This window comes from Sander lucioperca, chromosome 7 (genome assembly GCF_008315115.2).
Source record: "Sander lucioperca isolate FBNREF2018 chromosome 7, SLUC_FBN_1.2, whole genome shotgun sequence".
NCBI classification, from domain to species: Eukaryota; Metazoa; Chordata; class Actinopteri; order Perciformes; family Percidae; genus Sander; species Sander lucioperca.
Window position 1 is genome coordinate 16398272 of NC_050179.1, and position 27952 is coordinate 16426223.

The window sequence follows — 27952 nt, forward strand, 5'->3', positions numbered from 1 at the left end:
CAGGCTGTGTCCTGTTGAACTATCCTCTCCCGGCTCCGTGACCCGCCCATTCGCCGCTGCTGCCTGATCTCGGTCAGGTGTTAGTTGTACAGCGACGTAAACTTTGCATTAGGAAAACTGGTTGGATTTTGAGTCGGGACAAATAAAGTCGAGGCCATGTTCAGACGGATACTTCAAATGGTAAGCTTCTGGTTCAACAAAGTCAACCGTATCGCTTTTGTTGGGTTAAATTGAGTCGTTTTCCTTAAGAGACACAGGCCTATCCTTGTCTGTTTTCATGGTGGGGACGCGCGTTTTAATACACAGTGTGTAGTGGGTGGGCGGGGTTTTTATTTTTAGCCAACGGGAGTTCCTCGATTGGAAAAAAAACACCGCTCCACCGTCAGATCGGAGTAACTATATCAAGCGCTACTTGTGTAGGATTGACACAGCTAACCATCAAATGCTACTTGGTTCGATTGGTTGATGCTACTCCTGACAGGGATGTAGCAAGTGTCCAACTTGCCAGGGCTAGTTAGTCGACTTAGAAATAACTTAGCTAGCTAACGTGCTTGGTCACTGAATCATTTTATTTTCATGATTTCGGTTAGCTAGCTATATTAGCTATATCAGTTGGTTAATTCATCACATGCTAACGCTGACGTTAGCCACAGATTGGCAGTGGAAGTTCTGTGTCAGCTTCCTGACCGCAACATGAAAAAAAACATGCGTTTTAATTAATTGAGTTTATAACGTAAACGTTATTTGTGTTAATGGTGACATGGTTGTTTGGACAGACTACTAGCTTGTCACTACAGTTACATGTGGGAGTAACAAGAGGTTAGCTAGCTACTTGGCTAGCTTATATTTAGGACTACATTTACCACAGGGCATTGCTGTGTACATATTGAAGTCCCGGCCTGCTTGTAACCCGTTGTAACCAGGAAAGTATAAAGAATAGGAAACATGGACAAAGCTGGGTAACGTTAGCCCTCCTGAATATTTTTAAATATCATTAACAGTTTGATGGTTGGTTAGTTATTGACAAGAAAGATGCTCTATTCCAATCAAATTCATGTATAATTCTACAGGCTTGGCACCAATGACGTATGTGATGAGTAATGACTGTTCCTTCTTTCTATTTTCCTTGCTTATAGCTTCTAAACCGTCTCTGAAACGCATAAATCCATCTTAAAACATGTTTTTATTTATTTTTTATACAGGAAGGGTCTGCTCTTTATTTAACCAATGTATGCACAGACTCCTTGCAAGATGTCAATTATCCAATGAGAATTGGACACATATATGGCCAGTGTCTGAGGAATGCTGGACCTCCAACACAGAAACTTCAAAATAAAAGTATACAAACTATTTCATAAACAAAAAGTTACTACACAATCAACAACATTGTGAATATTAATCATTGAATAATAAATGTGTACACCACAGGGGAGAAACTGCAAAACTCTTTAATTGAATAACTATTAAAATAACACAAAACTAGCTAATGCTGAATATATTTATTCATTCCCCTCAGATGTAACCTTCTGAGATTAATCCAATACACCTGTCCCAGATTGTCTTTATCGATACTAATAATAGAGAAATCCATCATTGAATGTTTGGCCTCCAAAAAAACCTATGTTCTACGATCTTATCATTGAAACTCTTTCCAGTTGTCCTTTTCTTTGCATGTACAGCTAGTGTGATCACAGCTAGTGTTATAGATCACATTTTCTGTTCCACAGATGATTGGGGTATTTATATTTATAATTTCCCCTGTGACTGGATGGGTAAAACTTGCTGTTGACACAATTTAATCTACACTAGGTGTGATGATGAACCCTTTAAATTTAGGCTTAGGCCTACCTCTATACATGTTTTGGTCTTCTTGAGTCACATGTTCAATTTCAGTATCAGATACCCCATTCAAAAAATGTTCCCAACATCCTCAATTTGTTATCATTTTTGTCACAGATCATCTTCAGTCTTGCTAATTGACTAGGAGGCTTTTTTTCCCCAAAGAGGGTGAATGCAAACTGTTTTCATGTTTATAGTGTATCTGGATATGCAGGTTTTGTGTACAGATCAAAAATGAAATTGCTACCATTTCTAACCACTTTGATATCCAGGTAATTCCTTGTGTCCATGTTATAGGTAACTGTAAATGTGGGGCTTGCAAAGTAGTCATTGAGATACTGAATCTTAAAACCTACAGTCTATGCTTAAAACATTATGCATTTAGGCCAAGGATTGTCAGGACCTGTAACCTCAAAGGGATTACCGTTAGGAAGAAAAACAAAAAATATTTTATATTAATCTATAAAATTGTTTAATTACTGTTTTGTTTCGTTACCTCTTCACATAAATCTACAGCGGACCCGTGAAGTAGCTTGTTATTTATTCAAACCGTGTAGCCAACAACACAGACTTTTTCCTGGGTTTAGGGCTTATGTTATAGGAAACAATCGAATTATGATAGTCAGTTTTCTAGTACATATCTGTCCTCCATATGAAAATGTTTGTGAACCACTGGCTTGTTTTTATAACATGTCAGTTCATGGCCACATTGCTAATAAAGATTACAATGCATTTTATTACTGTATCATGGCGGGACTATCACCTTTGATCCGAATTTGCTTATATTTGCAGCACTTGTGATGCAGATTTCAACATGTTTTAAACTGTGCTTAATAGTGTATTAGGTAGACAAAAATTATGTTGTCAGTCTATTTCAAGACCGTATAGGCTAATAAATCAGTAAAAAAGTAAGGTTCCCATTTATGCACACAGGGCCTGTGTTGAATTGATTATTATTTTGATTTAGGTAAAGCCAGTGTAGTGCTGTTTCATGCATGTAGTTTGTGTGAGTTGGGTCAAGGGTTGTTCCATCATGCAAATGCTTAGCCGGCCTTCAAATGGGTGTTTGTCTACCATCCAATAGGCTCTGAGATAACTCGGTTCAGAGTGCTCAAAGTCCCCCTCCCAGCTCACAAACCCAAATGTTAAACCTATTTCATTCACGTAGGCTGTCACCAACCCAGGCAAACCCCTTTTGTGAATGGACCACCAGTGGCACTTCCACTACATACTGTACCGGTATGTTTGTGCTTCAGGCAAGTAGACTGAGCTGATTTGAAGTGACCCTATTCCAGTCTACTTCCGAGCTGTGTAGAGAGCAGAGTAGACCACATAGTTGCAGTAATGCATGTATAAACACTCAGCGTAAAGTCACATAATAGTTAACAATCACAAAGTTGAACTGGACAAGAGAATACCTGCGGTCAGTTATCCAGAAGGTCCAATTGCTGGCTAGTCAATTTCCTTGCAAAAGCTATCATGAAAACATCTGCAACAAGGTTATTGTATAGTAACAGGGGAAGTCAGATCACGGTCAAGGATACAAGAACATTAGCGAGGCGGTGAATATCCTTATCATCAGTCATCATCAGGTCAGTCGTAGAAAATAGATATGGCACAGCCATAAATTTGTGAGAAGAACAAGAGAGAGAGACCAGAGGCCTGTGGACACACAGATAAGAGACACTGTGCTTGCTTACTTTTTGCCAGGGAGCTTCACCAGTTGCAGCTTTTTGACTGTTGGGGGAAAAAAAAAAACAACTCACTTGACATCTGGGCTACTGTTTGCCAAAAGTTGTTGTAGACTCTGAAATAGAGCTGCAAAAATTAATCGATTAATTGGTTAGTTGTCAACTCTTAAATTAATCGCCAACTATTTTGATAATCGATTAGTCGGCTTGAGTAATTTTTTATGACAAAAGTCAACATTCTCTGATTCCAGCTTCTTAAATGTGAATATTTTCTAGTTTCTTCTCTCCTCTGTGACAGTAAACTGAATATCTTTGAGTTGTGGACAAAACAAGACATTTGAGGACGTCATCTTGGGCTTTTGGGAAACACTGTTCCACATTTTTCACTATTTTCTGACATTTTATAGACCAAACAACTAATCGATTAATCGAGAAAAAAATCAACAAATTAATCAACTATGAAAATAGTCGTTAGTTGCAGCCCTACAACAAAGTGAAAGAAGGTTCTATGCTCTGATAAGATGTTAGTGGAGCACTTGGGAGTCCTACTAAATGTTTGGTGCCAAATATGGCACATCAGCAGACACGCACCATCCCTACCATATAACATGGCGGTGGCAGCATCATGCTGTCGGGATGCCACTCTGCAGGAGGCAGGGTTTTGATGGTACAGGCAACAAATCAACACAGCAAATCACAGAGAAATCTAGCAGTTGCAAAACAATATTGTTAGTGCTGAGGAGTGGCCAAATCAGAGTCCAGACCTCAATCCAATAGGGATTTTGTGGCTGGACTCAAAAACTGCTATTCACTCACGGTCTCCATGCAACATGACAAAGCTTTAGAGGTTTTGCAAAAAAGAAGTGGGGAAAAGTTGACCCGTGTCCTAAAAGTACAAGGTGGTGTGAATACTTTTTGTAAACATGATACAGCAGTTGGAGGAACTGGTGTCACCACATACAACAGTGTTGTTATTTCATGATATATATATTCATGCTTCCAATACAACAACATTCCAGCGTTGAGTTAATTGTTTACACAACATTCGTTTAAGGCTTATTAGTCACAACCAGCATTGATGTTTTTGAGACATGTGAGCCATGACTGTCAAAAGGCCTGGGCCTCTTTTCTGGGAAGCCTCGCTGTTCTATTCTGAACTGAATTATTGTTCAACTGTACTAGTGCATTCATTTATTAGAGAAAAATAAAAATAGTGATTAAAATATGTTAAAAAAGAAAAGGATAAAAATCATCTCCCTACCATTGCTTAACTGCTTCTCTCAGGCGGTGAAGTTATTTAACAAAGGTGTATAGAATGCTTTTCTACATTCAAACTAATATGGTCAATTTTTCTCCTCTCCAGACTCCTGGGAAGGGAGGGTCCCAGAACGCAGAGCCGGAGCAGCCCAGCACAGACCTTAACCACGATCAGACGTCTGAGGTAACACGGACATGGCATGGGTTTTTCTTAATCGATAACTTTTTCTAACTTTTTTCCTAACCTGGAAGCAGAGCTGCAGAGTTCTTATCACATGGTTTTGATTCCTACGGTGTGTTTCTGTGTTCAGGGCTTCATCTGTCCTCAGTGCATGAAGTCACACAACTCTGCAGAGGAGCTGTTCAAGCACTATCAGCTGTTCCATGACACCGGAGACCTGCCCACTCATATGGCACCCACTCGGTGAGATATAGAGATGTTGGTGTTGAAATAATTAGGACAATGAGTCTGACCTCATGGCGACAGAACTTTAGTTTGTGTCGTTTTGTGAACGCGCTCTTTCCTCCTTTTAGGGAAGACCTTACAATGCTGCGGCAAGAGGTTCAGGACCTGCATACTTCTCTCAAGGTATAGTGGAGTTTCTGAACCCAACAGAGGTGTGTCAATAGTCGGTCCAATAAATACTTTATGTGTGTCTGTGCGTGTGTTTTCACCTGATTAGGAGGAAAAGTGGTTCTCTGAAGAGCTCAAGAAGGAGTTAGACAAAGTCCAAGGACAACTGAAGCAAGTAATTCCTTCAAGATATTTAATATATATTATGATGGCTTTCTGAATATAAAACTGCTTGATAAAACACGATTGCAATGCTTACTCTTACTGTACATGTTTCTCTCTTTCCCTCCATTCCACAGAATGATGGACAGACGGGCTCAGAGGATGCAGGTAAGTGACATTATATTTAAGATAACTGGGGGAAAAGATCTCATCGTGACCATTCATCACTAACACGTGGCGCTCTTTTCTCAGCCCTTGAAAGGAAGTTGAACGAAGCGGAGACCGAAAAGTTCAACATCAAGCAGATGAAAGACCTGTTTGAGCAGAAGGCTGCCCAGCTGGCCACAGAGATAGTAGGTTAGTGTGGCACCAGGGAACTGGGAGGCCTGTGTCTGCATCATTTACCAACACTCCTTTACTAGACCACTGTTGAACTCAATCCATCCATTGTGTGTTTATCTCGCAAAAGTTGTTTCTTCAGTATTTGGTTTTACAGACTAAAGGCAAGGGTTTTGCATTTTACACTGATTTCCTTAAATCACTCGGATGATGTGAACAAGTGCGATATTTGTGTTGTTTTGATTTGGATATTAAATATGTTGAATCTGACAGACTTAAAGTCCCGCTATGATGAGGAGAAGAGCCTAAGGGAGGCTGCTGACCAGAGGCTGGGCAAACTGACCGAACAGCTACAGAAAGAGAAGCAGGAGAACGAGAGACTCCAAACAGAACTGGTACGGCGCACACTAAGTTTCCATTTGGTATTTATCCTCTTCTAACTAGGCTTGAGACAGACTTTGTGTAGACCTTTCATGAATGTTGTTTTTTAGAGTTTGAAAGAATAACGTTGAATCGACACAATGACATCCGTTTTCAATTCAATTCAATTCAATTTTATTTATAGTATCAAATCATAACAAGAGTTATCTCGAGACACTTTACAGATAGAGTAGGTCTAGACCACACTCTATAAAGCCCCAGCAATTCCAATAGTTCCCCCAAGAGCAAGCATTAGCAGTGGCTATTGCAACAGTGGCGAGGAAAAACTCCCTTTTAGGAAGAAACCTCGGCAGACCCAGACTCTTGGTGGGCGGTGTCTGACGGTTGGGGTTATGACGGTACAGGATGTAGCGTGGCACAGCAGAGCATGGGTGGACGCGGTGGATGCGGCAGGACGTAGCCGGACATTGCAGGGAATCGCAGAGCGTAGCAGGGTGTAGCAGGTCCATAGCCACAGCTGCACCCAAGACCCAGGTCTTGGTGTCGCCCTAATCCGAGGCGATGTTCTGGGCGAAGAAGAAACATAAGGACTCCGGGGAGTAAACTCCCCAGAGCTAGGTTAGTAACAAGCACTTCTGAGACAGGATGTGCATAAAAGGAAGAAGGAACAAAAGAAAAGAGCGTGTCATAAGAAGGAACTTCCTCGGCAGTCTAGAATTATTATTATATTATTAACAGCATAACTAGGAGAGGCACTATATTATTGATTATACGATAGGTAAATCTGATGACTGTAAAGAGAAGCAGAGAAAAGCAGGGGTGCTGTGTCTGCAGCTATGCACCCTGCCCCGCCGGTCTAGGCGTTCACTGCAACTCCTCACTCCCTAACTATAAGCTTTATCAAAGAGGAGAGTTTTCAGTTTAGTCTTAAATGTAGCGACGGTGTCTGCCCCCCGAACCCAGATTGGGAGCTGGTTCCACAGGAGAGGAGCCTGATAGCTGAAGGCTCTGCCTCCCATTCTACTTTTAGAGACTCTAGGAACCACAAGTAACTCTGCATTCTGGGAGCGTAGTGCTCTAGTGGGACAATAAGGTACTAAGAGGTCCTCAAGATATGAAGGAGCTTGACCATTTAGAGCTTTATAGGTCAGAAGAAGGATTTTAAATTCAATCCTGGATTTTACAGGAAGCCAATGGAGAGAAGCTAATACAGGAGAAATGTGATCTCTTTTCTTAGTTCTTGTCAGAACACGCGCTGCAGCATTCTGGATCAGCTGGAGAGTCCTAAGGGTTTTATTTGAGCATCCTGATAATAAGGAATTACAATAGTCCAGCCTGGAAGTAACGAATGCATGGACTAGTTTTTCAGCATCGTTTTGAGACAGGATGTTCCTAATTTTAGCAATGTTACGAAGGTGAAAAAAGGCTGTTCTAGAGGTTTATTTTAGATGGGCGTTAAAGGATAGATCCTGATCAAAAATAACTCCTAGATTTCTGACAGTAGTACTGGAGGCCAGGGCAATGCCATCCAGAGTAATTATATCTTCGGCTAATGAGGTTCGTAGGTGTTTCGGGCCCAGCACAATAACTTCGGTTTTGTTTGAGTTTAACATCAGGAAATTGTAGGTCATCCATGATTTTATATCTTTAATGCATGCTTGAAGTTTAGCTAGCTGGCTGGTTTCGTCTGGCTTGATTGACAGATATAATTGGGTGTCATCCGCATAACAGTGAAAGTTAATTGAGTGTTTCCTAATAATATTGCCTAGAGGAAGCATATATAAGGAGAATAGAATTGGTCCAAGCACTGAGCCTTGAGGAACGCCATGGTTAATTTTAGCGTAATTGGAGGGTTTATTGTTAACATTAACAAATTGCGATCGATCAGAAAAATAGGACTTAAACCAGTTTAGTGCGATTCCTTTAATGCCAACTAAATGTTCCAGTCTCTGTAAGAGGATGGTATGGTCAATAGTATCGAATGCAGCACTAAGATCTAATAAGACAAGTACGGAGACAAGTCCTTTGTCTGAAGCAGTTAGAAGGTCGTTAGTGATTTTCACCAGTGCCGTCTCTGTGCTATGATGCTTTCTAAATCCTGACTGAAAGTCCTCAAATAAGCTATTGCTATGTAGAAAATCACATAACTGATTAGCGACTACTTTCTCAAGGATCTTGGAGAGAAAGGGAAGGTTAGATATAGGTCTATAGTTGGCTAAGACCTCAGGATCGAGGGTGGGTTTTTTCAGTAGAGGTTTTATCACAGCTACTTTAAATGACTGCGGTACATAACCTGTCAATAAAGACATATTTATCATGTCTAGTAATGAAGTGTTAACCACGGGTAACGCTTCTTTAAGTAGCCTCGTTGGGATGGGGTCCAAGAGACAGGTAGATGGCTTAGCTGAAGAGACCTTTAACATTAATTGTTGAGGGTTTATAGGATAAAAGCAATCTAAGTATATGTCAGGTCTAGTCGTTCTTTCTAGCAGTCTGTCAGTTAAAGGTGACCCATTAGAGGTTGGGGGCAAGAGGTGATGAATAGTATCTCTAATTGTTATAATTTTATCGTTAAAGAAACTCATGAAGTCATCACTACTCAGAGCTATAGGAATAGATGGCTCAATAGAGCTGTGGCTATCTGTCAGCCTGGCTACAGTGCTGAAAAGAAACCTTGGGTTGTTCTTATTTTCTTCTATTAGTGATGAATAGTAGTCTGATCTGGCCTTTCTTAGGGTCTTCCTATAGGTTTTCAGACTGTCTTGCCAGTCTAAACGAGATTCTTCCAGTTTGGTGGAACGCCATTTACTTTCAAGTTTGCGCGAGATTTGCTTTAATTTACGAGTTTGGGAGTTATACCAAGGTGCTAGTTTCCTTTGCTTCATCGTCTTCTTTTTAAGGGGAGCAACAGAGTCTAAAGTAGTCCGTAGGCAGGCCGTAGCACCGTCTACGAAATTATCAATTTGAGAGGGACTAAAGTTTACATAAAGATCCTCTGTTATATTACGGCACGGTAATGAGTTTAGTGCTGTTGGAATATCTTCCTTGAATTTAGCTATAGCACTGTCAGATAGGCTTCTAGTGTAGAAGCTTTTATCTAATTTCGTATAATCGGGTAGTAAGATTTCGAAAGTTATTAAGAAGTGGTCTGATAATAAAGGATTTTGCGGGAATACTATTACGTCTTCAATTTTGATGCCATATGCCAGCACAAGGTCGAGGGTGTGGTTAAAACAGTGCGTGGCCTCATGCACACTCTGACTGAAACCAATTGAGTCTAGTAGTGAGTTGAAAGCAGTACTAAGGCTATTGCTGTTTTGCTCTGAGCTGTGTGGTGGAAGAATCAAAGCAGATCAGTCCACCGTTGTTATAGAAACGTGAAACAGAACTCCATCTGTTCTTTTAAAGTTCTCATATCATGCTCATTTTCAGCTTCATAATTGTATTTAGAGGTTATATCAGAATAGGTTTACATGGTTTAATTTTAAAAAAACACCATATTTTTGTTGTACTGCACATTACTGCAGCTCCTCTTTTCACCCTGTGTGTTGAGCTCTCTGTTTTAGCTACAGAGTGAGACATCTCACTTTTGTTCCATCTTTGTTGGGAGTCGCACATGCGCAGTAGTTAGGTAAGGACTACTAGCCAGTCAGAAGCAGAGTATGAGGGCGTGCCACGCCAGCAGCTAGGGGAGCATTATAACGTGTGTTACAAAGTGACGCACGTTCGTCACGGAAGTAAAGGCTGGACTACAATAGAGCTGTTTGGAGCAGTTTGTGAACAGTGTTTACTGTTGGAGATGGTAAGTCCCTTTGGGGTGGACTTTGGGCTTTTTCACTTTGTAAAACCATAACATGCACAAAAAAGATATATAACACAATAAAGGAAAGGGAAAAAGCCAAAAAGCATAATATGAGCACTTTAAGTAAAGTTGTGCGGTTGCACTTTTATGTTATCTGTCTGTCATTTTTTTTTTTTTTCTACTTATATGGAGTGAGAGGCTACATACAAACATATAGGTTTGGTTCTAGAGCTTCAAAGATCCATATTCACTTTTTCAGCTATTACTAAGGATCTAGTTTGGATTGATCGTGATAGCAAAAAGCCTGTTGTCCCCACTGTCTGCCACTCAACTCTCACTGCTTTAACACAGTGCCTCTGCTCTGCCCCCTAGCTGCAGCGACCGGGAGTGGAGGATGTGGAGGTACTGCAGAAGGAGCTGGTGCAGGTCCAGACACTGATGGACAGTCTGACCCGTGACAGGGAGGAAGAGTCTGAACGCCTCAAAACCCACTACGAGCAGCTGCAGGCTAACTACACTACCTCAGAGGTGAGGTGCCCAAAACACCTGATGTCTTGTCTGATTCTCACTTTACTCACTGTTCCATCCTGAAGTGTATTTGTCGCAGGCACATGAACACGCACACCGATTCCCTTAGTTTGCATAATCATCTACAAGACTGTAGTGTTGATGCGAAATATAGTTTAGTTGTTTTAATTCTGCCGTTCGCTCAGTGCTACCCACTGCATTCGTAAGATTCATATTCAAAAATAGCTCTGAGAAACCTTATGAAATAGTTTTACTGTAGTTATGTCATACTGGATAGACCATATTTCTTATTAATTAATGCCTGGTGAATAATTCAGCCTTATTTCCTGCATTTATTATCCCAGACGGAGAACAGCGTTTATAAGGAGCTCCAGGCCCCGAACCGCTTCTTCTGTACATCACTGCAAATTATCTCAAAAGATAGTTTTCATGTTTTTTTTATAATTTAGCAACCATTCGGAATATATTCAAAACCTGTCTGGTTTTCGAACATTTAATAGCTCCTGGGATATTAAGTGACAAGTGGCTTTGTTATAGTCTGCAAGTAGTCTGAAACAGTAGTTGTAATCCATTGAGGTTTAAGTTCCACAGAATGATATCTTGTTGGAAGTTTTTGCGGTCAGCAGCCAGTCTACAAGTTGGCCAGCGGCACGTCAACATTGCATCTAAAACATAAGGCATCAGCTAAGGTTACATTCAGGTTCATGCATCATCTGCCCATGCAACAGTACATAGCAAAAAGCAAACTCTCTTTTGTATAAAACGTTCTGCTTAATGCCGTCGCAGCACAATGTTGTCACCATGAAGTACGGTAACTTCGTGATACATTTGATTATTTATTCTCTCATCCAAGGGGCATCTCGCTCTGTGTTGCAGATTGGCTGTTTGCTGTTGTATCGTGACTTACCTTTGTCTGTGTCTCTTTTTCCCTCCCCTTCTTCTTCTGCTCCTCACTTACTGTATCCCTCCACAACACTCACTCTTTCTTCAAGATTCGTAAACTAGAGGTAAAACATGTTGTTTCAAGTTGGCCCCAAACTTGCTTTCATCTGTTTGAGTTTCTATAAGTTTAAAAAGTTTTTCAGAAAGTTATTTTTTTTTCATTTTTTTTTAACCATGTGTTACCTCTTCATGTTTTGTTTTTGTACGACCGAATCCTGGTTGTTACTAATCCATGTTGGGTTTGTTTTCTTCTTTTATGTCAGTTGTTTACCGTGGTGCTTCAGTTCTTTGAATGTGCTCTCAATGGTTTGCAAAAGAGTGTAACATGTGCGTCTATTGTATTGCAGATGACCATATACCAACTAAAAGCAGAGCTGGAGAAGGGTCCACAGGAAGCAGCTGTCTACACACAACAGATCCACCAGCTACAGAGCAGTCTGAATAATTTGCAGCAGGAAAGCCAGGTACCACACACAACTACAGTTATGACAGTTTTGTCACTCTCAGCAGATTACTGCAGGCGCAAACATATCTGCTACGGCATCTGCCACAAATTATACAGCAATAGATTGTGTAGGATTTACTTCAGTAATAATCAGTTAATAAGCCTTGTCAGCTGCCCCTCAAGTACAGAGCACGCCATCTCAGTTTCTGTAAACCTTCCTCTGTTGCTCGGCATCAGGCCTCATCACAATGCCACGCTGTCACCAGCCCTCTGTGGCAACATAGACATGTTGATACAAAATCACACGCAGCTCTATAATTAAACCAGCAGGGGGGGGTCTCTGCCATGGCAGCTTTGTCACTTGGGGTGAAATACAATCACAGGTAACTGCACTGGTGCAATGGGAACTGGGGAATGGAGGCACAGGGTTTCTGCCAGAGATTAAATCCTCCCACATCAGGCATGTCAATGCCCTCCCTGCCAAGTAGGTTTCCGGGGAAGAATGGGATAACACAACTGGATATCTAGTGTGTTGCCCCCTACCCCATGCTTCAGGGTTTGGGGTTTGGCCTGCCAGCTGCTGTGGTGGCCTGTAGAGGTTTATTGAACGTCTGTAAAGTCCAGGTGCCCTGTCACACTCCCTAGTTAGCAGCACGCTCCACTGTTAACAACATTTTGTTCTTTATCACCGCGTTTCCAAGTTTACTGCCAGAGCTTACACCAGCGCAAGTGCTGTTCTCATACCATGTTATTGAAAGACCTGTGTCGTAAACCTTCCCCTAGAAATGCCATACCTCACTTTACTTTTGACTCTTGGCAGCCGACTGTTCTTTTCCATAGCTTATATCGCATGAGTTGTGGGTGTTGCCGCTCCTATCACTTCAACTGTTTAAATTTAGAAAAGACAAATGGTTCATGTTACAGTGTGGCTCAGTTAATGACTAAAACAATTCCTGATTAACCTTTCAAACACTTTTCAAACATCTTTGTCCTTTTCATGAGACCCTGCTCCCTCGAGAAAAGTCGTAAAAAAATATTATTTTACTCGCTATTGTTTTTTCATTGCTCATTTTCACTTTCAGTCCTACTCAGGGACAGCTTTCACTCCCATAGTTTCCAAACGTCTAGGCAATCTGCCTCATGTTGTCCTCTCCTGTTCTCACAGAGCCTGTCTGAGAAGCTTGCACGCAAGGAGAAAGAGTATCAGAAACTGGAGGAGTGTCTGGAAGCTGAGAAGGCTGCCAAGAAGGGAGTTCAAGGCAGCCTGAGAGAGAGGGAGCTGGAGGTTCAAGAGCTCCAGGCTCGGGCCACAGGGGCAGAAGCCTCCGTGCAGAAGGCCCAGACGGAGCTTGGAGAGAGGGCTGAGGAGGTGGCAAAGTTGAAGAGTGAGATCACGGAGCTGGAGGTGAAGCACGCAGAGCTGAAGGTTGAGAGGAAACAGTTGGAACAGCAAAGGGAAGAAAAAGACAGCCAAGGTGCTCAGCAGCAGACTGAGATCAGTCAGGTAAGTAGGGAGGAAAATGATCACACACAAGAGTACATGCAGGGTGACGTTGGAGGACGATGTTGATATACTGATGGGTGACAAAGGAAGAAATCAACATTAAATGTATTAGTAAGATATTTGGTCACCATTAGCCTTTGGAACAGCTTCAGTGCGCCTTGTGATAGATTCTCCTGATCTCTATTGGAGGGATGAACACTATTCTACAAAAATATATTTCCTCATTTAGTGTGTTGATGATGGGGATTATACTCCTGAACTCCCATAGTAACTCTGTTTATACTATTAGCTTGGAGGACGTGTTGCACACGTGGGCAGCAGTTTGCTACGCTACGACATGTCCGGCAAGTCCACGCGGTCAAATCAAATTGGCTGTACACAGACATCTGCACAGAGCCTACACATAAACCCTCCATTGACGGCATTTACGTCACGCGGACCCTTGAGCACTCGCGGACACGGACAGTATAATTTCGGCTTAAAGCAGCCATATTATGCTCATTTTCAGGTTCATAATTGTATTTTAAGGTTGTACCAGAATAGGTTTACATGGTTTAATTTTCTAAAAACACCATATTTTTGTTGTACTGCAGTGCTCTCTCTCACTGCTGCAGATCCTCTTTTCACCTGGTCTCTGTTTTAGCTACAGAGTGAGACCTCTTTTCTTCTTCTTCTTCTGTACTATCTTTGATTGCACTTGCACATGCTCAGTAGCTCAGATGTAGATCATGTCAGCTAGCTAGCTCCATAGACAGTAAAAGAAAGGCTGTTTCTACAACTTCAGTCAGTTACAAGGCAGGATTAGCTGGGAGACTTCTAAACGAGGGCGCACGTGGAAGTAGTTCTTTTGTAGATTATGGTGAACTTGTGTGTGTTGTAGCAGTGCTTTGCTATTGAGAACGAGGTAGCATGCTAGCGTTAGCGTTAGCATGGTAACGCTAACGCTACGAGCTAATGGTTGCGGTTAGCCTGCTCGTTTCGGCTTGTGACATCACAAGCCGTGCAGATTTTGACCAGCTCACCCAGAGACTGAAGGCAGGACACATTCAGAAACTGTATCTCACTCTAAACAGCATGGATGGTTTTTTTTCAAAGTTTGTATGTGTGTGGAAGCACCAGAAACACAAAATAACACCCCAAATCCCAGAAAAAGTGATTTTTTTCATAATATGGGCACTTTAACACTTCACCCAAAAATCTCCCACAGATGTTTATTTGGGACTGTGAGGGTCATATATGATTTATGTCATTTAAATACTCAACAAAGTATTTAGTGGCCCCTCCAGTCCCATGTTGTTCTCATCATGTCAACACACTGCAGTGTTGTAGCCTTTCCAGCAGCACTTACTGAGAACCAGGGAAGGGAAGGGAACCGACAAAGAAAGAAATCACTAATAATTATATGGCATAGATGTCATGCAGTGATGTGTTAAAAACCAAAGTCAAAGAGCATTCCAGGCATCAGGTTTCCTGATCCAAGCATCTGCTGTGTTTCTTGCTATTGACATTGTCATCTTGTGTCTTCCATCTGAATCATCCCCCCTCTTTCTCTGTGCTCTTCTTAGCTGCACGCCAAACTGCTGGAGACGGAGAGGCAGCTGGGCGAGGCGCAGGGTCGTCTTAAAGAACAGAGGCAGCTGTCTGGGGAGAAACTAAAAGACCGCGAGCAGCAAGCAGCCGACCTGCAGCTCAAACTGTCCCGTGCAGAAGAACAGGTAGGCAACAGATCAAACCCTAAGGATCGCTACAGGGAAACTGAAATAATGTAACGGAGCAGACTGAACATCTGTACATAAATGTGTCTGATGTTAAAGTGTGCATCGTAAGATATAATGTATGCTGTGAGATACGCAAGTGTCTTTAGGTTAGGTTTATGTAACCGTTGACTGATAATACGGAAACCGTAAGATGCACATAATGAAATTAGCAGTGCATTTAGGTTTACGGCAATAAAACAAAACAAATATAGGAAAATGAAATAAAAGTGCTTTTGTGTGCCACTTGTGTAGTTGAAGGAGAGTGCCAGTAAGAATACAGACCTGCAGCACCAGCTGGAGAAAGCCAAGCAGCAGCACCAGGAGCTGCAGGCGCTGCAGCAAAACACTAACGGCAAACTCCGCGAGGCACAGGTACTGTTCACAAGAAAACCCCTCTGATTACAATATTGGAGAGCGTGAAGCCAAGAGGGGCTGCGCTGTACAGTGAGTTTTAAAATCACCAAGAGTTTCTACTTAGAATAATGTGTGACGTAGTTGCAACAAGAAGAGGTGATAATACTGTGATGATAGTTTCATTGTTTGATATTTAACTTGAGCTTGCTCACTCATGAAGCTGTTCTCCATCATTAAGTAGTTGAAAATGTAGTAAATTACATTATGCAAAGGTTTTGATCCATAATGGTACAGGCCAGAATGCGGATTTAGAACGTTGCAACATTGAACTCTTAAAGGGATATTTTGCTGATCGTCCTTCCCTCCGTGGCGCTGCGTCGTTTCGTGTCATCCGGTGGATCTCAGCAGACCCCCCCCCCCCACCTCTGCTCCGCTCTGCGGAGACCAGCACCACAGAGGGATCTGCACACACTGCCCACAACAAGATGACACAGAGTTGGTTTAAAGGTCCTATGACATGCTGCTTTTTGGATGCTTTTATATAGACCTTAGTGGTCCCCTAATACTGTATCTGAAGTCTCTTTCCCGAAAGTCAGCCTTGGTACAGAATTACAGCCACTACACTGTGTTCCAAATTATTATGCAAATTATATTTTTCACTGATTTTCCTAAATAGTCAATACAAATGACAGTCAGTATAATATTCAAGTCACCAACTGTTAGGGTATAAGTCAAATTTCATTGAACAAACCACCCAATGAAAACAATATTTTTTTTATATTTAAAAATAAAAAACTGAAAATGAAAAGAGTTTCAAAGAATTTTATAGGTTGTAAAGAACTGAAAATGGTCATTTGCTGAATTTGCAGCATTAGGAGGTCATTTTTACTGAAATCAAAAGCTATTTCAATCAAACCCATCTTAACAGGGCCAGTTCCATGTTAACATAGGACCCATTCTTTGATATCACCTTCACAGTTCTAGCATCCATTGAGCTTGTGAGTTTATGGAGAGTTTCTGCTTGAATGTCTTTGCAGAATGTCAGAATAGCCTCCCAGAGCTGCTGTTTTGATGCAAACTGCCTCCCACCCTCATAGATCTTTTGCTTGAGGATGCTCCAAAGGTTCTCAATAGGGTTGAGGTCAGGGGAGGATGGGGGCCACACCATGAGTTTCTCTCCTTTTTATGCCCATAGCAGCCTATGACACAGAGGTATTCTTTGCAGCATGAGATGGTGCATTGTCATGTGTGAAAATGATTTTGCAAGGCACAGTTCTTCTTTTTGTACCATGGAAGAAAGTGGTCAGTCAGAAACTCTACATACTTTGCCGAGGTCATTTTCACACCTTCAGGGACCCTAAAGGGGCCTACCTGCTCTCTCCCCACGATTCCGGACCAAAACATGACTCCTCCACCTCCTTGCTGACGTCGCAGCCTTATTGGGACATGGTGGCCATCCACCAACCGTCCACTACTCCATCCATCTGGACCATCCAGGTTTGCACGGCACTCATCAGTAAACAAGACTGTTTGCAAATCTTCATGTATTTCTGGGCCCACTGCAACCTTTTCTGCTTGTAAGGAGAGAAACTCATGGTGTGGCCCCCATCCTCCCCTGACTGCAACCCTATTCAAACCTTTGGAGCATCCTCAAGCAAAAGATCTATGAGGGTGGGAGGCAGTTCACATCAAAACAGCAGCTCTGGGAGGCTATTCTAACATCCTGCAAAGACATTCAAGCAGAAACTCTCCATAAACTCACAAGTTCAATGGATGCTAGAACTGTGAAGGTGATATCAAAGAATGGGTCCTATGTTAACATGGAACTGGCCCTGTTAAGATGTATTTGATTGAAATAGCTTTTGATTTCAGTAAATATGACCTCCTAATGCTGCAAATTCAGCAAATGACCATTTTTAGTTCTTTACAACCTATAAAATTCTTTGAAACTCTGTTGTGCATAATAATTTGGAACAGTGCATTTTCAGTTTTTTTTTTTTTTTTTTTTTTAAATATTTAAAAAAAAAATACTGTTTTCATTGGGTGGTTTGTTCAGTGTAATTGTAAAATTATACTGACTGTCATTTGCATTGACTATTTAGGAAAATCAGTGAAAAATATAATTTGCATAATAATTTGGAACACAGTGTAGAGCCAGTCCCACAATGAGCTTTTCCTTAGGATGTGCCATTTCTGTGTCTGCAGCTTTAAATGCTATTGAGGAGGAGAGAGGGGGGGCAAGGTGGAGGGTGGGGGGTGTGGCCTTGACCAACTGCCATGCTTCGCTAGTTTTCAAGCCATGATGTCTCTTTCTCATGGGCGGGCCAAATTCTCTGGGCGGGCAAAGCAGAGAAAGGGGAGGTAACCTTTCTCCTTATGATGACATATAGGGAAGATTCCAGTTTGGCCCATCTGAGCTTTCATTTTCTCAAAGGCAGAGCAGGATACCCAGGGCTCAGTTTACACCTATCACCATTTCTAGCCACTGGGGGACCAGCCGCAGGCTGGGGGAACTCATATTAATGTTGAAAAACCTCATAGAGTGAAATTTTCATGCCATGGGACCTTTTTAAAATCGGCAAAGTATCCCTTTAAATGTTATTTTACTGTAACTAAACAAAAGTAGGTGCCACATGACAATGTTGCCTTATATATTGGTACAATACAAATGCATACAGTAATTGGAATATTATTTACAGCCCCTGTGTGTAGAAGCTTGATTAGATTATAGTATACTTATTTATTATTATAGCATTACATTTTTTCCGTTCAAAAACAAACGGGTATATTATGCCTTGGTGTGGTCTAAGGTACATCTTAATATATATTTCGCACACAACATAAAATAAATGTTTCTGCCAAAATACCTAATGTCATCTTTCTGCTACGCTGCCTTCATGCTGCAGAATGATCTGGAGCAGGTGCTGCGTCAGATCGGAGATAAGGACCAAAAGATCCAGAATCTGGAGGCTCTGCTGCAGAAGAGTAAGGACATTGTGAGCCAGCTGGAAGCCGAGAGAGATGACCTGTGTGCCAAAATCCAGGCCGGTGAGGGAGAGACGGCTGTCCTCAACCAGCTAAAAGAGAAAAACCTTGCACTACAGGAACAGGTGGGTGCTCCACACACACGCTCTCTTTCAAAGGTCCACGTTCATGTTGCGGCCACTTCTCTGTAGTACAAAAGTAATATGCCATAAGACACATGCCACTCCTCACACAACTAATACGTGTATTGTCACAACTAAAACCTGCAGTGTAGATTAAAACATATAGAAATTATATAAAAAAGGCCTGGTGTTGGCTTTGGTTTTATTTACCATTAACAATAACGACAGGGAACTATTTGTCATTTTTGAGCTTTGAGTGTTTCTGTAAATGTGGGTCTTAAAGGTCACACAGTTGACAGACAAGCTGAAGAACCAGTCAGAGAGCAACAAGCAAGCCCAGGATAACCTACATGAGCAGGTCCAGGAGCAGAAGACCCTGCTGCGTTCAGCCCAGGACAGAGCCCACACCCTGGAGACCTCCGTCACTGAACTCACCGCCCAGCTCGCAGACAGCAAGGAGAAAGTAGCCCAGCTGGATGCTCAGGTACACCCCTTGACAAACATGTCTGTATAATTACGTATTTAATAACCTATAGTGGGGTCATTGATATTGTTGTCCAGTTTGTATTCATAGACAGATTGATCCTAAAACAGTATGTTGTCCTACAGATTTGTTTTATAAAAAGAGAGTAAGTTTTTGTGGCTCATGTTTTCTTCAGCTGAAGGCAAAGACAGAGATGCTGCTATCTGCAGAGGCAGCCAAGGCTGCGCAGAAGGCAAACCTGGAAAACAACCTGGAGACTGCTCAACATGCACTGCAGGACAAGCAGCAGGTTAGCGTCTTCTTTGTGCCACTGATGTTGTGCCACCCTATGTCTTGTACCGTGCTTTGAAAATATTTGTCACTCCCTGACTTACATGTGTTGGTTTCTTCCTTCTCCCACTTCACCATACTCACTTTTCCCTCTCGTATCCTGCACCCTCTCCCACCCTCTTGTAAAGGAGCTGAATAAAGTTCAGAAGAAGGTGGAGGAACAGGCCCAGAGGCTCAAGGAGAGACAGGAGCAGTGCGCACAGATGGACACCAATCTGAAGGAATGCAAAGACAAACTATTGGCCTCAGAACAGCGTATAGAGAAGCTGGAGGGGGTCAATAAGGTTTGTGATTGCGACTACCTGATGCTGGACTGTAAGAGGGGATGATGTTAGGTCTAAAACGTTCCTGTCTCTTGTGCCCTCAGTATACATAGATATTGCTTGTTCTAAATGTGTTTTACATCTTCTTGTGTTTTAATCTGACAGAAATTGGAGTCACAGGTTGGGGAGTTGCAAGCCACACGGGACCAAGTGCAGCAAGAAATGCAGAAGCTGCAAAAGGAGGGGTCAGAGGTCAAGCGGAAAGCCAAGGAGCTACAGCGCTCGCTGGAAACGGAGAAAGCAGGGTGAGATAAACTGTACTGGTGCATTACTTTCAATTAAACCTGATTTTGCAACCTAGTAATACATGCATGGAAACACCTGTAACTAACCCTCTGTCACAGCATTGTAGTGATAGTACAACCATATGCTATTCTGGTTTTTGGTTTCTTTCACTGTATTTTTATTAGTTATCCCTAATACAACATATATGGTTTTCAACTGTTAAGGGCCACAACACTACAAGAAGAATTGAAGAAAAAAGCGGCTGCTTTGAGTGACGTTCAGCAGCAGCTGGAGCGCAGTGAGGAGGACAAAGCTGCTCTGAAGTTGGATCTGGACAAGGTGAGCCAGGAGGGAAAGACGAAACATGCAGAGCTGGACAGGAAAGCTCAGAGCCTGACAGTAGACTTACAAAAGGCCCAACAAGAGAAAGAGGCTCAAAGGAAGGAGCTTGCCTCTACGCAGGAGAGTCTAGGAAAGGCTAATAAGGCACTAAAAGAGAGTCAGAGTCAACTGGACACAGAGAGGAAGAACCATAAGTCAGCAATGGAGGAGAAGGTAGGTTCATTAAGCTGCTGTTTTCCATTTTTTCAACGTAGGGAGCCACCTCATTACATCACCAGGACATTCACAACATTAATTAATCTGTCCTAATCCTCAGGAAAAGTCCAATGAGAAGGCCAGACAGGAGCTTCTTAAGAATAACGAGGCCATCACCAAGGCAATGAAAGAATCTAAAGATCAGTTGGAGCAGATGGGAGAGGTAAGCCTCTGATAAAATGGAAAATGGCGCATTATTGTTTTGAATGTTTGTTTGAACCTACGGACCCTGCTGTGTGTTTACAAATGTCAGGCAGAGAAAAAGTTGAAGGTGCAGCTGACCACGTTGGAGCAGCAGCACTTAAAGGCTCAGGGGGCGCTGAAGGAAAAAGAGAAAGAGTTGGAGAAGTTGCAGGCACAACTTAAGATGTCCCAGGGGTCCTTTGAGGAGGAAATGAAGAAACTGGAGGGCCAAGTTGCAAAGTTACAAGAAGTTAATGTCAAGAAGGCAAGTAACATTTTTAAATACACATACAGACACGCATACTGCTGACAACTGTCATCGTACTTCACCACATAGCTACACTTCCTATAATTTGAGTGGATTGTTATTACTATATTTACTGTATTTTCCCACACGGTTGTGTGGAAGTAATTTGTGCGCTGCCAATAGGGATTATGTTTATGAATGTGTGCTTTACTCTTACCTCCAGACGGAAGAGGAGAGTAAGCTGAGGGCTCAGGTGTCAGATCTCGGCAAGGAGCTGGCCTCTGAGAACAGTCGGACGACAGAGCTGCAGAAGGCCTTGGAGCAAAGGCAGGAAAGCCTCACTAAGCTTCAGTCTGACTTGTACGGCAAGGAGTCTGAGGTCTCTGCCATGCGTCAAGATCTGAAGGTAGGTTTATGCAGGAAGGGCTGGAGGAGTAGAGACTGATAATGGCTTAATGTACTTTACTAATTTATCGAATTGCTACAATGAGTTTTTAACTGGCTATGAAACTGTCTCAATGTAATACTGATGCCTATGTATGACCTACATAGGCAAACAAGACTATCAGCGAGATATTGGCTATTTCTACATAGTTATTCTTAATGCCTGCCACCGGGTCTGATGCCTCGCTGCTCCCCCGGTACCCGCCGTTCTTAATTGTTCCGGCAAAAGACAAGGTAGTGGTCGAGAGGATCTTCCACGTGGTCCAGGAAGAACTTCACCTCGACTTTCCACTGCGTGCATCCCTTTCTTCCTAGCAATACGGCCTGTTGGCTCCCATGAAAGCGGGCGGTGAGCTTCAGCTACTGCAGCTGCAGGCGGACCCTGCTGCCCCGCAGCAGCTTCTCTCCATCCGCCTGCAGCTGCAGGAGCTGAGCGGGGCAGACTGCCAGACCCTGCTGCAGGAAAATGAGAGCTTTTCTTAATGGAGTCTGGGAGCCGCAGATATTTACGACACAAGGAGGTGGTGCTCATGGAAAGATCAACGCTTTTGTCCACAGGGGCTGCCAAAATCACCACAAAAGGTTTCTTGTAGTAACTTCAAGGAGGTTAAATGTTGAATCCAGAAGCTGTGATGCCACATCACTTTTATTCTCAGTGATGGATTAAGGATAGGGAGGGCTGTTGATGATTTTGGACTTGCAGACTGATAAATAAAAACACAAAATCAACACACACTGCTCCTAAGCAGTTCCCATAGACCCTGCTGCTTTTGTTGATTTCTCTGTTGGCCTTCCTCAGTGAGTGAGTGCATTTGACCTCTCTCTGACTGTAGGCGTCAGAGAAGAAGCTGAACTTGGCTCAGGAAGAGCTGGCCGCTAACCGCAACCATCAAACAGGTTTAGAGGCTCAGATCCAGGAGCTGCAGACGGGCCGGGGCTCGTTGGAGCAGGAGCTGGCAAAACGGGACCAGAAGCTCCAACAGCAAGAACAAACCCTGAGGGAACTACAGAAGCAACAGGTCAGACAAACAGATTAACCCACATAGACACAAACACTTAATATGACTTGATGTGATTAAGTTCATATTATTACAGTATATTCTAACTGTGCTTGCTCACCCAGGGTCAAGTAAAGGAAGAACTGGAGAAGGAGAGGAGTAAAGTGGAGGAGCTGAACAAAGCCAAGAGTGTCCTGGAAAAGAATAACACCAGACTGACTTCTGAATTAAAAGCAGTAACGGAGAAGAGTGAAAAGGTCAGTCACTTTTCATAAAACTAACTAACTAACTAACAATGTCTTTCTTTGGATTTAAAGGGGAACAGAGAGGCTGGAATATTCCTCAGAAAAATAGTTAATAGTAAAATGTATGTCCCAGACTGGCTGACATGACCGGCTTCCCATGCTTGTGTCTTACGTAAACAGCTTAACTCATGAATACTGCAGGTCATCAGGGCCACATTCTTCAAAGTTGTCACTGTGCGTGCTTGAGTTGACAATTTGACGTGAGCATTGGATTTCTCAGTTCTTCAAAGCTGTCCTAAGATCGGTCCGAAGCTGTTGTCAGAGCAATAATTTCTTAAGCTCAAACCTGCTCAAGCCTTTTAAAGTTTAACCCCATGGGTGAAACGAGTTTTTGAGACGCAATAGGTGCCCTTTTTTTTTTACAACCAAATATTGTGCATTGAGCTACAGATTTGTTGCTCTTCAGGACCTGGGTGAGTTGCTGGAAGCCAAGCAGCTGTTGATCCAGCAGAAAGTGGAGCTGCAGGGTCAGGTGGAGGCAGCACAGAAGAGCCTGGAGCAGGAGCAGAAAGAGCACCAGGCCACCAGGGACAGCAGGAGCCAGCGAGAGGAGCAGCTCTGCGCACAAACCAAGATTGTCCAGGATCAGTTGGTATGCTCACTTGCCAAATTCCACCAAATGATTTTAAACCGGTGGATTAAATATCATTCACTCCTTCTGATCCCTTCTCACGACACGATCAATGCTTCTTTCCAAAGTCGGCCGAGAAGCGAGCGAGAGAAGAGCAGGTGAAGCGTGGGGAGGAGACAGCAGCTAAGATGGGTGTGCAGGTGACGGCTCTGAACGAAAACGTGGCCACGCTGAAGAGGGAGTGGCAGGGCAGCCAACGGAGAGTAGGCGAACTGGAGAAGCAGATCGATGAGCTGAGAGGAGAGATCGCTGTGCTGGAGGCCACCGTCCAGAACAACCAGGACGAGAGACGGGCTCTTTTGGAGAGGTGAGTTGATATTGTTTCCCTTTTAACAACATGTCAGCCTTCAAGTAATGACTCTTTGTTTTATACAAATATGTAAACGCCTTAAAAAGGTACTAGTACAATGCCCATTCAAAATGTGCCTGTTAGGAAAGGGCAGATTGCTTGGCCTGTGGTATTGCTGCTTGTAGCATTCTCCAGAACCATTGTATCCCAAAATTACTTACAGAAGGACCCCCAAAGCACTTACTATGCAACCACACTGTATAGCGGCCTACTACTGACTTACCTCTTTCAAGTGAATTAGAGTTCGGTTCACTTTAGGTGAGAACGCGATCCGACCCAAATACAGGAAGTGGACCAAAAACAATGCATTTACTAGCCTGCAATTTCAACCTTGCACACAATTTACAGACTTCTATATGATTTAAAGGAACACGCTGACCTATTAGGACTTTAGCTTATTCACCGTATCCCCCAGAGTTAGATAAGTCCATATATACCCTTCTCATCTCTGTGCGTGTTGTAACTCTGTCTGACGCAGCCACCGCTAGCCTAGCTTAGCATAGATCTTGGAGGTAACCGGCTCCATCTAGCCTACTGCTCCCAATAAGTGACAAAATAACGCCAACATTTTCCTATTTACATGTTGTGATTTGTATAGTCACAGCATGTACAAATAACAAGGTCACATGAGACACAGCTATCTTCTAACTGCTCACATTGTTCGCCTTCTTCTAAAATATTAGAAACACTAAAGCAGAACCAGGAAACCCAAGACGTTATAAATTTGGTGTTGCTCCATTATTTCTGAGACCAGAAGTGTCTCAGAGTTGCGGATATTCTGTCCAATAAACAGGCGACCGTTTCGATCGTGTGACGTGTTTACAGTGTTTGGTGCGTTTGACAAAGTGCAGTGTGAAAGCAAACCGAACCAAATGAAAAATGCCACAATGTTGCAACTTCACCCCCGAATCGCACCGAGTCCACCAAACTATAGGTGTGAAAGCGCCCTAAAACCACTCAATTATGTCGAGTTAAAATAGCAAGAGTGAGAAATGGCTTTAATCCCTCTTTCACAGCACTTGTGGCTGTATTCAGGAGGTGGTGACTTGAGTTGGCTGCCTAAAGGTTAAGTGAAAAGATAAATTGGTAATCCATAGTCAGACCTTTGCTGCACGGATGCTTTTCATTCGGCACATTCAGATTATTGAAACCACTTGCATCCAGTGCCGGCTTCAGAAGTCACCAGGATTCTTAATGTGTTAAAGGGCCAGTGTGTAACGTGTTTAGTTGTTCATTATCAAAATCTGTGTTGCCTGTTCACAAACTTGTCCTTTTTCATGAATATTTACCTCCACCATCAATTCCAAGTATTCCTTTTGGCTTGAAATTTTACATTTGCATTGGCATGAACTGGGGTAGACGCTCCATATTCATGCGCCATCTTGAAATACGTTAGCCGGTAAGGGACATACAGGACATACTGCTCCGCCTTTCGCGTTTTCGCTGTCACATGATAAACTCACAGGTGCTGCTAATGGGTATCGTAGCTTCCCGGCCCCGGCAAGTTGACGAAGGAAACATGGAGGACCACACATATTCAAAATCCAAATTTCAGGAATAGGAGTCTTCTGCTTCGCCCAGAAAAAGAGAAATGATATTGAAAAGAGCAAGAGACCGGCTTTTTGAAGTGTGAAGGCTACCGTAGCTGTAATACGTACTTTGAACTGCGTGGTGAGAGAGAGTTGATTGCGATATATGATCTCAACTCTAGATGGGAGAAATTCCTACACATTGGACCTTTTTAATAATAATTTTTTTATTTTTATTTTTTTTTATAAAGAGGTTTTCTAATGTATCTAACATTGATTAAATCTTCTTTCTTATAAAGATAAAGATATAATATTTTATATATTATATTCTTTAGTCATTATAAAGATATAATGACAAAGATTGAATCATAACTTCTGATGACATTGCCTCTGGGAAGTTTTGCCCACAACTCTTTGCATACACTCATTTACAGTTTAAATTTTTTAAAGAACTTCATCGTGCATAACAAATGATGAATACAATTCTTATGTGAAATTCATTATATGTATTAGGCCTATTATTAGCTATTGCATGTGCAAAGAAATACCAAGCAAGAAGGCATCGATTAGGACAAAGGTAGCAGAACATGGATGAACAGAGAGACAATGTCAGCATACAATGCTTTACATGCAATATATTCAATACATGGGGTTGAATTTGTGAGTGAAATAGGTGCAATGTGATACACCTGTTAACAATAGAGTGCCATGTTAGCACAGAGATGTGGTAAATAGGAATTTCCCAGAAGACAAATTGTAATTCCCCTAAACACTGTGCATTGAAAGTATTAAGTTACAAGCCTATTATGCGGCCAGCTAAGTATTCTCCTGAGCCACTAATGAACACGTACACACACATCATCATCAGTGCTCCGTGGTTGTGTTTCAGGTGTGTGAAGGGTGAAGGCGAGATAGAGAAACTGCAGGCCAAGGTGGTGGAGCTGAGGAGGAAGCTGGACGACACGACGGCAGCCATGCAGGAGCTGGGCAGAGAGAACCAGTCGCTCCAGGTCGGGAATAAAACGCCGCACATCTTGTTGGAAGTGTACATTGAAGCAGAAAACGATTGTCAACAGTTTGTTGCTGTTGTTAGATGCTCAGGTTTTAACTCCCGCTGTCCGTGCCTTTTAGATCAAGCAGTGCCAGAGTCTGACCAGGAAGTGGGCCGAGGATCACGAGGTGCAGAACTGCATGGCCTGCGGGAAAGGCTTTAGCGTCACTGTCAGGAAGGTAAGAATGAAGTGATCTTAGGGATACACATTAGGGACACACATTTAACTGTCTAAATCGTAACGTAACTCTCTCTCTCTCTGTCCTTTTCCTCTGTGATTATCCAGCACCATTGCAGACATTGCGGCAACATTTTTTGTGCCGAGTGTTCATCGAGGAACGCCTTCACACCGTCCTCTAAAAAGCCAGTACGGGTCTGTGAGACGTGCTTTGAGGACCTCCAAGGCTGATTTCACTCCCATCCCTTCAACCCCCCCCCCCTTCCCCCTCCACTTCCTACTTCAGCGGGCAGAAGAAGGCGTGTCTTTGTCATATTCAATGTGCACTATTAAGGACAAACCCAGTGCAAAGACGCCCACCTGCATGTGACTTCCGGCTCTCGTGTGGAGGGAAATAACTGAAGGGTTTTAATGAAGAGACACCAGAGCCACGTAACTGGGATTGGGGTTGGATTTGGTTGGGATTGTCTGTATCTGTTTTTGTGCCTTTGCTAGTCCTGTTGACTGCCAGAGAGCGGAGGCAGCGAGAACTAAACACCATCCATCTCTTTAAGTTCCTATTCACCATCTCCATTGTTTTTTTAGATTCATTAGTAAGTGCAAGGTGGTTGCTGTGTATGTTGTAAGATGTTTGGTGTCAGTTGTCAGGAGGTGTAAGGTCAGTGTGACGCTGCAAGAGTGACTGGAGGAAGTAAATATTGTCATGTGGATGTTGAAAATCACTGCTGCCCTACAAAAGTAAATGCAGGTAACTATTTTGTCAAGAAAAGAAAAATCTGTAAATATCCAATGTGACGTATTTTCTTTGTATAACTACACCAATCTGATTACCAAGAAATCAGATTTTTATAGGAAGATACAGTGAATTAAAGTTATCAGTAAGTACAAAAATATTTTTGAATATTTTTTCAGTTTAACTGTATTTATGTGTGTAATGCAGATTTGACCTTCATAATACATATAATAAGTGTGCTGAAATAGTTGTTTTTTTTTAGGCGCATACTTCAAATTTGCTTTCAAGAAATCATTATTTGTGCTTAAACATGATTAGAAAATATTAGGTAGAGTTTTTAAATTTAGGAGTATGCATTGTTTTGTAAATTCACATTAATAAAGATCACTAGATCCTTTTGTTAACATTGTGTTGCACAGTATAAAACAACAAAACCAAGCAAATTACATCTTACATTTTTTCACAATTTTTGGTATTATAAATGTTCAACTGTAAAAAGAAAAGCTGCCCTCTAAAAAACAATTCATCTGTCGATTAATGCACCAGCGATTTTCTGTACAGGTCTTGAGATTAACTGTGACGTCAAATCAGTTACTGCATGTTTCCTTTGTGCGGCAGCGTGTTTGTGTATTTGTTGAAATTGATGTAGTTAGGCTATCTCAT

The 27952-nt window shown here is 42.3% G+C and overlaps 1 protein-coding gene across 3 annotated transcripts; it reads left to right on the forward strand.

The window, feature by feature from the left end:
* Positions 1 to 8: 8 nt before the first annotated feature.
* On the forward strand, positions 9 to 27805 carry eea1 (early endosome antigen 1). Of its 3 annotated transcripts, XM_031317007.2 has the most exons (30): positions 9 to 180; positions 4894 to 4971; positions 5099 to 5211; positions 5322 to 5376; positions 5471 to 5536; positions 5661 to 5691; positions 5776 to 5880; positions 6136 to 6257; positions 10418 to 10573; positions 11566 to 11580; positions 11863 to 11979; positions 13126 to 13464; positions 15030 to 15179; positions 15474 to 15593; positions 18482 to 18685; positions 18966 to 19166; positions 19342 to 19455; positions 19625 to 19780; positions 19925 to 20064; positions 20269 to 20599; positions 20703 to 20804; positions 20895 to 21089; positions 21295 to 21477; positions 22349 to 22534; positions 22639 to 22770; positions 23225 to 23410; positions 23518 to 23756; positions 26217 to 26337; positions 26459 to 26557; positions 26665 to 27805. In XM_031317007.2, the coding sequence occupies exons 1-30, from the start codon at positions 157 to 159 to the stop codon at positions 26785 to 26787; spliced, it is 4203 nt and encodes a 1400-aa protein (XP_031172867.1). In that variant the 5' UTR covers positions 9 to 156; the 3' UTR covers positions 26788 to 27805. The 3 variants fall into 3 exon arrangements, with proteins under 3 accessions (XP_031172867.1, XP_031172872.1, XP_035859442.1); XM_031317012.2 differs by lacking the exon at positions 11566 to 11580; XM_036003549.1 differs by lacking the exons at positions 9 to 180; positions 4894 to 4971; positions 5099 to 5211 and having other exon boundaries at positions 5471 to 5532.
* The last annotated feature ends 147 nt before the right edge of the window (positions 27806 to 27952 follow it).

Coding starts and splice junctions, on each gene's coding strand:
- eea1 (XM_031317007.2), top strand. CDS start 157: ATGTTCAGACGGATACTTCAAATG. Junction 13,465..15,029: donor AGCAGACTGAGATCAGTCAG/GTAAGTAGGGAG, acceptor TGCTCTTCTTAG/CTGCACGCCAAACTGCTGGA. Junction 20,805..20,894: donor AGTTGGAGCAGATGGGAGAG/GTAAGCCTCTGA, acceptor TACAAATGTCAG/GCAGAGAAAAAGTTGAAGGT.